At 31.1% G+C, this 10,022-nt stretch overlaps 1 protein-coding gene and 1 non-coding gene across 4 annotated transcripts; one reads left to right on the forward strand and one right to left on the reverse strand.

Annotated features, from left to right (window-relative positions):
- Positions 1–394: 394 nt before the first annotated feature.
- Positions 395–467, reverse strand: TRNAR-ACG (transfer RNA arginine (anticodon ACG)). Its single transcript has one exon. It is a non-coding gene; the product is annotated as a tRNA-Arg (tRNA).
- A 3-nt stretch (positions 468–470) lies between these two features.
- LOC130955860 (uncharacterized) lies at positions 471–8,924 on the forward strand. 3 transcript variants are annotated; one of them, XM_057882843.1, is made up of 15 exons: positions 471–729; positions 5,236–5,389; positions 5,508–5,619; positions 5,723–5,863; positions 6,110–6,214; positions 6,465–6,548; positions 6,632–6,747; positions 6,886–6,987; positions 7,091–7,204; positions 7,313–7,369; positions 7,437–7,503; positions 7,613–7,666; positions 7,823–7,897; positions 7,987–8,022; positions 8,516–8,924. In XM_057882843.1, the coding sequence occupies exons 2-15, from the start codon at positions 5,361–5,363 to the stop codon at positions 8,636–8,638; spliced, it is 1,215 nt and encodes a 404-aa protein (XP_057738826.1). In that variant the 5' UTR covers positions 471–729; positions 5,236–5,360; the 3' UTR covers positions 8,639–8,924. The 3 variants fall into 3 exon arrangements, with proteins under 3 accessions (XP_057738826.1, XP_057738827.1, XP_057738828.1); XM_057882844.1 differs by lacking the exon at positions 471–729 and adding an exon at positions 4,081–4,356; XM_057882845.1 differs by lacking the exon at positions 471–729 and adding an exon at positions 4,081–4,351.
- The last annotated feature ends 1,098 nt before the right edge of the window (positions 8,925–10,022 follow it).

A 10,022-nucleotide genomic window follows, 5' to 3' on the forward strand; every position in this document is an offset into this window, starting at 1 on the left:
CGAGCGAGCGAGGAACAGCGCAGCAAAGCTAGCTGGGAGACAACGAACTGGAGGAGCTGCCTACGCGATTTTGACTCCACCATCCGATCTGCTTGTGTCGACGCTATCAACATTACGCTCGCTCATGGACGTGCTGGCATAGAAGCAGAAATGGCGACAACATCGCGCAACATCCCCCGATTCGGCGTCGTCGTCACCTTCATCTTTCCCGTGTTTCTCTCTCTTTCGCTGATTTTTTTTTTTATTTTATAATTTTTTATATTAAGAGTAATTTAATACAAAATTTTAAAATTTAGATAACAAAGATGATTTTAAAATTAGGTTAACCCTTAACGGACGAATTCGAATAGGAAAAAAAAAATTCAGCCTATAAACTAATAAAAAATCTTAAACACGACTCCACTGGGGATCGAACCCAGAATCTCTGGTTCCGTAGACCAGCGCCTTATCCATTGGGCCATGGAGTCTTTGTATTGTCTGAAAGTGAGACATTTTTCTAATTCTGAATATTTGTTCGCTCAGACGCTTACACAGGATCAATCGAGATCACCCACCCAGAAATACCTACCTCTCTCTCTCTCTCTCTCTCTCTCTCTCGAAACGATGGCGTAGAACGCAAACGCCGATTGTCACTTCCCTTCCTCTTCGAACCGGTCAAGCCAGTCTCCGTCGTCGTCAAGCTAGTCGCCGTCCAGCCTCTGTCTTCGAGGTCTCCCTCTCTCGCCGCCGGTAAGCACTGCTGCTTCAATTTATGTTGTTGCTGATTTTCTAAAATAATGCTTGACGGTTGATTTGAATGATTGTTGTTAATTTTTTGCCGAGTGAATTTGTCGGAGTTAATTTTGCCGATGGAATTCTGAGTTGGAGTTGATGGTTTGAATAGTTGTTAATTTATTAATTTTGTGTATATATGGTAAAGGCATTCTCAAATGGTTTTTGTTAATTTTGCCCACCATATGATTCCCTATACTTTCTCAAATTGTAACGGTAATTCTATCGGAGTATCGGTGGCCCTCTGGCTTGTGGGTGTATATATGTATGGCATTTTTTTCCAACCCAACTTTCATTATGGTGCATTTATAATTTCATTCTATTGTTATTTGACACAAATATTTCTCATCAATTTTTTGTTCTAACTTTGTATTACTTAATTTTAATTATATTATCAATTATTTTAAAAATAACACATCTGATTACAGAATACGATTTTTTAATATGAAAAAGATTATCAATTATTTTATCAATCATCAATTATTTGTTATTAAATCATCTTTTATTCTATTTACTAATATATAAAAGGTATATATGTTAACATAACAGAGAAAATAAGGAAACATAATTAATAAAATGTACATAAAATTTAATGTTTAAATTTATTAGGTACATGATGAAATGAAATAAAATAAAATAAAAAACACTTATGAATGCAAAAAAATCACATCGTCTAAATAGAATAGGAACTGCTCAAAGTTTACCCCGTCAATTGCGTCTATAATTCTTATTCTTATATATATAAAAAGAAAAAAATGTTATTAAAAGACTAGTAAAATTTATTATTTTTTAGTAATATTTAATTATTAATATTTAAAAAATATGTTCTTGGCATGTCGGATTAAGGGATACCGTAGATAATAAAAAATATTTAAAAATATATACTAAAAATATATTATTAAATTATTAAATTAAATAAATTAAATTAATGACGAAAGGATTAGTTAAAAATAATAAATTATGTTGGTAGTTAAACTGTTTTGGTATGAATGTATAAGGATAGGAATTAGGATGGTTCTGTTGACAATAAATATATAAATAAAATAAAATAAAATAATTAATAAGAAGGGTCCTATACTCCTATTCATTGTGTATTTGTACATGGTCATATCTCATATGTGTCGTTTGCGTTGGTTACTTGGTTCGATGGCTTTAAATCCTTTGTTTGTGGGTCTTCTTTTTCAACTACACAATAGAAAAAGAATGGATTAAATGATTAATCATCTAAGAAACTTGTAATTTATTAATGAACTGTAAACTCGTCTAAGCACACAGAACGGAATGAATATGCTATATTGCTATGTCCAAATTTGAATGAATTGGATTGAATTCTCTCGCTTTCAAAATGAATGACATTTTGGATATGGATAAAATTCAATATATTTGAATATTAAAAACTTGTAAATTGAATGAAAAGTCCAAAAAAATATCTTATTCAAATTTGAAATTGCAACCGAGTTAGTGGAACTCCTTTAACGTAAATAATACTTGCGAAAGCGACATGGCATAACAAATAATAATAAATAAAATATAAAAATTTATATACAATTATTTTCATATGAATTAATAAAAAGTACATAAAATCTAATGTTTAAATTTATTATATACAAAATAAAATAAAATAAAATAAAAACACTTATAAACATAATTGGTAAATTTGATTTAACTAAAAATTCAGTCACTCAATTATTTGGTCGAGACGAATCTTTTTCGAACCGTTCAAACATCGACCAGTAAAATTTGGTTCGATCTGTGCAGTTTTTATTAAAATTGGTGATTCGACCGGTTAAATAATCTGGACCTGTTTAATAATATTTGTAAAAGCGACATGACATAAAAAATAATAATAAATAAAATATAAAAATTTATATATAATTTTTTCATATAAATTATTTATTATCTAATAATTTTTAATTATTAATTTTATATGAAGTTAATTATATATTAGTCTTTACCTAATAAAATTTACTTTGGGTATAATTTTTATATATACTATTAGTCTATTACCATAAAATAGTTAAAAATATGTATAATAAAAAAGATAAATAAATAATTGTTAAATGATAAGAAGTAAAAAATTTTATATTCTACAAAAGATGATAAAATTTCTTAGTTTTAACCATTGTGATTGTCAAACATTTTATATCATCATAAAAAAATGTTTTATAAACTAAAAATAACAAATCTTAAATACAAAATATTCCTCTAACAACCAAAATTGAAAAAAAAAATCTCTAACCATTCTTTCATTATTTTATGAAATTATATAATTTGCAGGTAGAATGTCATCACTAGTAGTAACCATCTTGCATGTTAACGTGGCTACAATAATCATTTTCTCTCTATAAAATAAAAAATATTGCAAAAATTTATGTTTACTTTTGATATATTAACTGTTTAAAGAATTTTATACAATTATTTAATTAAGTTTATTAATCTAGATAGTTTTTTAAATAATAAATTTAAAAATTAATTATTTTTATTAATATAACAATACATAATTAATTTTTTATATAAATTTTTAGTACAAAACTATTTTATAATAATAATAATAATAATAATAATAATAATAATAATAGGGTTTTTTTTTTTTTTTGTCTAACACCAGAAAAAGGAAGATTGGCATTATAGGGAATGTTGAAATTAATGCTTTAATACCATTTGTAAGCTATATATGCAATCTAGTAAATAGTAATAGTAATTATTAACCAACTTAAATTGGTTGAGGGTCAACTTACCCATCTTATTAAATAAATATTGGAATTTGAATTACACCTTATGCATGGAATGAAAAAAAAAAAGTAATAGTAATTATTACTTAAAAACCGTTACTACATTATTACCTAATGAATTTCATACACCATTGTTGGCGTCCAACTTTCAACTTATCAAAATTAGTTTTAAGAAACAGTGATGGAATACATGAAATCGAAATTACTCTCTCCCAATATAAAACTCTAAATTACATATAATTAGTTGAATAGTCACCTAAATTTATCCTACCTTAATGGCTTAATCGCTTCCTAAACAGAAAATTAACCAAAACACCACCCTGTAATGATAGTGAAAAAAAGAAAAGAAAAACAACTTAACACTTCCTAAAATTGTGGCATTTAGTTAATAAATATAATTTAATAGCAAATTTTTTATATACACTTAGCATTTTTAATATAAATGACTCGCTAAAAATTGTTACATTCATTATATAAAAATTAAATTTTTATTTAAATTCAAAACCTGAAAAATACAGTGGCCGACTTTTCATTTATTTTTATTTTGAAATGAAACAGTAGCAGAATTGGGAAAAAAAAAAAAAGGGGGCGCGTTTTAAAATTAAGAACTTAAACCTCTGAATTAGGAAGGAAGGAGAAGGACCCTCTGGTTTGTGCCAAAAACCCAAACCTCAAAGGGAAGATCCCATTGGTCTTTTCATTTTCCTTCTTTTTCTCGTCAAATTCCTCTCCTTCTTCTTCTTCTTCTTCTTCTTCTTCAACTCGGTTGTGTTGTGTTTCTTCACAAAAAAAGAAAAAAATCTCCCAGTTATTTTTTGCCAGATCTTCGTGTTGCTTTGGTATTCCTGGTAAGGTAGGTTGTTTTTTCATTTATTTTTATTTTCAATTAATATAGTTTTTTGTTTTGTGTTGTTTTTGCTGCTTCGGAATGGAGAAGCCTAAAATGGGAACAGGAGAATTCGATTGTAACTCATTTATTTTTGTTCCCATTTTTCTAGTTTTGAAATCATTTTAAGGGGGTAACATTAACGTAGAGCTTCAAGTTTATGGTTAAAAGGTTGCTGCAACATCTTTTAAGTTGTAGCCAATCTCTTTAGGTTAGTAAGATTGAAGTTAATCTAGAGGGATTAATGGTTAATGAAGAAAATATGTTGTATGATGGAGAATTGTGTGTTTTAGATTAACTTGGTAAGTATTTAATCAATTTAAAGAATGATGAATTATTTAGCTTGCAAAACTGAAAATTTTTTTTCTTATTTGAATATTTTTATGTGGTAGTTCTGTATTAGGTAAGAACTATCAAAGTCTACCACATGGTTTTGTAGTTGTGGAGCTACTAAGTTGGGGTTATTGAATGAATTTCATGCTTTTGGTTCATTTATTTCGTTGCACATCAGCAGTTGCTGCATGCTAAATTTGGTTCTCTACTTCTTTTACTACTGCCTTTTGTAATTTTCATTTGGTGTGATGGAAAACTAAACTTACATTCTGAATGTTGCTATGTCGTTTTGGTTGTGGAACAGCTTCATAAATAGAATTAACAAAGTAATATGACTTGTGAATCTTGCTAGTATGTTGGGGGGTTCAAGGTGATATTTGGGAATTATGTATTCCGAGCAATATTTAACCATTTTCTCTTGTGAAATAGTTATTCCTTTTATTCATTTGAAATTCGAATAATTATCTGGTTACGTTTATTAATGCCTGCATTATTTATTCTTTGTGCCTTCAGGAGTGTTTGTATTCTGTTCTGTAAATAAGCATCTGTACACGGACGATTGTGCCAATTTCTTGGTGGTGAGGAATAGTTCCTGCATATGGTTTTATAAGCATACAGTTTGATAAGTGTTGATATAAATGGGGTCTGTTGCTCGAACGTGCGGCAGGTATGATAATTGGATTTGGATATGATTTTGTTATTCTGTTTTCTAGGTAAAATTTTACTATATTCCAGCCCAATTCCAGTAACACCTTCAAGTGATGTTTCCATTTCATTGGCTGCAGTTTTGCTTGTAGAAAACCAAGTGAAATTATGAGGCTTGTTGTGACAACTTTTATTGGTTTAGTTTTCGGCTTTTTTATAGGAGTATCATTTCCGACCTTGTCATTAACAAAGGTACAGACTGAGTATGGTGTAGCCTTTGCTGGGGAAACTTTCCGGCAATGGTTTTTATTTTATTGAACTTAATGGAGTGCTCACATTGCTCAATGATTTGCAGTTGAATCTTCCATCTGGCTTGCTTCCGTCCATTGATCTCGCTTACATTGAAGGCAAATATACCAATCGCTGGTCTTTAATGAAGAATAATAACAATACTAAAAGTACCTCACCACTGAAGCAACTTAAACATGAAGCCAAGGTATATTTTATGCATTGCCATCCTTATTAAATATTATAGACATTTTTAGTTGCTGGTTTTACAGGGAACAGATATAGTTAATCATTCTATCCCACCATAGGCAATTTGCACATCCTATTTCATTTGATGCACTATTGGTATAAGGCTTTCAAAAATGATTTTGTTTAGTGTCATATTGGGGAAATGGCTTCTTAGAGTCTGCATGTTGATCGGTCATGCGCTCATCATCTTCTTGTTTCACTGTAGATTTGGGTTCCATCAAATCCAAGAGGTGCAGAAAGATTACCTCCTGCCATTGTTGAAGCAGAATCAGACTATTATTTGCGTAGACTATGGGGCAAACCTAGCGAGGTATGTATATTACTAATACTTAATGCGCATAGCGCAAAATCTTTAAACATTTCATATGCATGGAAATGAATAAGTTACATGCATAAATGCCCTATAAAGTGTTATACTATAGTTACAAAAATTAATTAAGTGTGATCGTTCTACTACTTATACTGAGGAAACTTGCTGTGTGCAAAAAGTTGATTTTGGGAAGAATAGTGACGTAGAAATATCAACTGGACATGGTATTTAATTAAGTTGACATTTGCAGGATATAACATTCAAGCCAAAGTACCTTGTAACCTTCACCGTAGGTGCTGGGCAGAAAAGGAATATTGACGCAGCTGTGAAGAAGGTATCTTGTGGACTCCTTCTATTTGGTTTCATATGTTTGTCTTAGTTTCTTTAGCTAACGTTTTTGCATGAACCCTAAAACAGTTTTCGGGGAACTTCACCATCCTTCTATTTCATTATGATGGCCGGACAACTGAATGGGACGAGTTTGAATGGTCAAAGCGTGCTATTCATGTGAGTGCTCGCAAACAGACCAAATGGTAAGAAGCTGGTTCCTTTACATACCTTTGGGTTTGGAATTTCAATTTTCATTGCAACTTCTGAATTAATATTGTTTATTATTCCATATTCTCGTTTTTTGTTATCATATTCAACCATTTGAGTTTCTCCTCTCCTAGGTGGTATTCCAAGCGATTTTTGCATCCTGATATTGTAGCCCCATATGACTATATATTTATATGGGACGAGGACCTTGGGCTTGAACACTTCGACGCAGAGAAGTAAGTACCCGACATAGATAGGATTTTTTTTTTTGTAATTTATTTTTAGAGTTTTTAGCTTTGTTTTCTTGAAATTTAGTACGCCTCTCATTTTCAATTGCAGGTACTTAAGACTGGTGAAGAAGCATGGGTTAGAGATTTCACAGCCTGGTTTAGAACCTAATAAAGGTCTGACATGGCAGATGACGAAAAGAAGAGTTAGACAAGAAGTTCACAAGTAAGAATGATCGAAGTATTTCACAAGTTATATGTGATGCAATGCACCACTCTTTGAAAACAGGCGTCTTAATTCTTTTATTTGTTGATTTCCTTGGATTTTTGTCAGAGTAACCCAGGAGAAAGAAGGATGGTGTTCTGACCCTCATCTGCCACCTTGTGCGGCGTAAGTAATTGCTGAATTGTTATATTAGATCGGTGATCTATCTGTATCTAATTTCATATGAATACAGGTTTGTTGAGATTATGGCTCCGGTGTTCTCGCGAGATGCATGGCGCTGTGTGTGGCATATGATTCAGGTTGAATGGTTAATCCTATTTGTTTCATAACATGTCCATTAACTAATTGGTTTAATGTTTCTCTTAACACTTAATAAACATTGCAATTGCACCACTCGTTGCGTCGCAGAATGACTTGGTCCATGGGTGGGGTCTTGACTTTGCTCTTAGAAAATGTGTTGAGGTGAGTCCATCTTTGCAATTTCTCAAACTTTGATTTCTTTGGCTCTTTAGTTTTATGACATTGCCTTGGAAGAGCTCCAGGGTAAAAATGGGAGAAAAAAATGCAACCGCGACATACTATGATGATTTGATTTATTGTCTCATTCTTTTTATTCAGCCCGCGCATGAGAAGATTGGAGTTGTCGATGCTCAGTGGATTGTTCACCAAGGTGTTCCCTCGCTAGGGAATCAGGTAGTTCATTTGCCATGATTTACTTTCTAATTTTTTACTCATAATGACTCTAGCAGCAAAACACTCATGGATTTTCTCAATCTTGGTAGGGTGAAAAAGAACCTGGGAAAGCGCCATGGCAGGGGGTATGTGGCACATGTTTCATATTAATTGGTTTTTATTATTATTTAAGTTTTGTGCATTTGCTTCAAGTTTTAAAATGAATTTAGGGTGCATTTGGTTTGTGTTTTCATTTTCTATTTTCATTTTCAGTATCCTCTGTTTTAGGATTTTGTCAAGAAAAAAGAAAAACAGTACACTTCTGCGTTCCGATTTTACCTCTTGTTTTTTTCTCCCACAAAATATTGAAAGCAGCGACTACTGAAACACCCAAGTCAAATGCACCCTTATTTTTCGAAAATAGATTTTCTTGACAAGCTACTCTTTTAGTCTTCTAGCTTTATCAAAGGTAGTTTTTCTAATTAGTATTTTATTTTTTAAAAAGTATATAAAATGAATATTTTTAAAAAGTATATATCCTTGTTGATTGCTTGCTTCTTCCATGACCATATATGGCTTATGACTTTATATATGGCTTATGACTTTGATATATATTGTTTCCAAATTTTTTGGTGCCAGGTGAGGGATAGGTGTCAAAAGGAGTGGCAAATGTTTCAGATTCGGATGGCCAATTCAGAAAAAGAGTATTACCAGTCTATGGGATATGATGTGTCTAACTACAGTGTTCCTATGTTCAGTTAGGGGTCACAACTCGCAACTACCATAACTGCCTTGTACACAGCTATTACCACCCTTGTGCCTAGATTTATTCTTTTTTTTTTTCAATGATATTTTTTTGGTACCCCCTTGTAATGTTAGTTACTTGCACCATCCGGGGTCCTAGCTAGGGACCTAACTGAAATTCAATGTATAATTCCAGTGATAAAATTGAATATATTTAGTGAACAAAATAAGAAATTTAGTACATGTAGTATACCTTGTGTAGAAGATATTACGATTAGCAATAAGGTCATTCATTTTTCTTGTACTTATTGTTAGTTATGGAGTAACGAATAACATTTTCTTATTACAATTGAAGGAAAATAAAAGTCATACAAGGATATAACAAAGTACAAGACATAATTGTTATTAGTAGTGTTAGTTGAATAAATCATTGTTTAATAATGTTCCTAACTTTGTGCCCAAAAGAATCTAAAAGGTAGGATATACTGAAAAATCAGTTTTCTTTTATCTTTTGCATTCTTCTTCCTCCCTTCTTATGTTGCTATTACGTTTTCTTTTTTCTTTTTAACTCTTTTCTCTTTTTCATAATAACACATTTCTTTATGTTTTGTTATTTATACAGATTTTTTTGTGTGTTTTTCCTTTTTTTTTTTTCAAAAGCTTCAGTGTTAATTTCATAAAATTTGTGTTTCAAATTAAAAAAAAAAATCCGTTTTGAGACTTCATTGGAATTTAGCTGTAGAAATAGTTGTTCATCGATCATTTCTGTAATTCTTATATAGTTAGGTTCTTTAAACATCTACTTTGGCGTTTGAACTTTTATGCAAATATAAAAGGGTTTTCAAAGTTTAAAAGTTTATTCACTTACAAAACTTCCCTTCTCGAAAAGATTAATTACTCAAAAAATCTATTTTAACAACGCAAATGTAGTTAACAACTAACAACTTCGATATTTTATGATGAAATATGTAGAGAAAGAATATATTAGATAATGAAATAAGTTTTGAACTTTTGATAAAAGTTCTATTTTATCCTTCCTAAAAATAGGGTAATTTAGAGAGTAAATTCCTAAAATAGTATTTGAAATTGATGTTGTACATTAAAATCGTTCATGAGATTCTAATTGTACTAATTACGTTCCTGAGATTGAAAAAGTTGTACCATATTAATCCCTGACTCGTTTTCTGTTAACGACGCGCTGACGTGGCTTGATGACGTAGACTTTTGGTGACACGTGTTACCTCATGGTTTGGCCACGATATGATGACATGTTGGTCAGCGACCCGTGACATGCTGACGTGGATGGTTAAGCCACGTGTCTTAATACTATTTTGCCACGTGTCAGATTATGCCATGTGTCACAATGTTATTTGTTCACGTGTCATCCACTATGTCATCATTA

Source organism: Arachis stenosperma, chromosome 10 (assembly GCF_014773155.1).
Source record: "Arachis stenosperma cultivar V10309 chromosome 10, arast.V10309.gnm1.PFL2, whole genome shotgun sequence".
Taxonomy (NCBI): domain Eukaryota; kingdom Viridiplantae; phylum Streptophyta; class Magnoliopsida; order Fabales; family Fabaceae; genus Arachis; species Arachis stenosperma.

Excerpts from the sequence above, each read along its gene's own strand:
- LOC130955860 (XM_057882843.1), top strand. The coding sequence starts at position 5,361 with ATGGGGTCTGTTGCTCGAACGTGCGGCAG. Across the intron at positions 7,504-7,612 it reads GTGTGTGGCATATGATTCAG|AATGACTTGGTCCATGGGTG; the intron begins GTTGAATGGTTA and ends GTTGCGTCGCAG. Across the intron at positions 7,667-7,822 it reads CTCTTAGAAAATGTGTTGAG|CCCGCGCATGAGAAGATTGG; the intron begins GTGAGTCCATCT and ends CTTTTTATTCAG.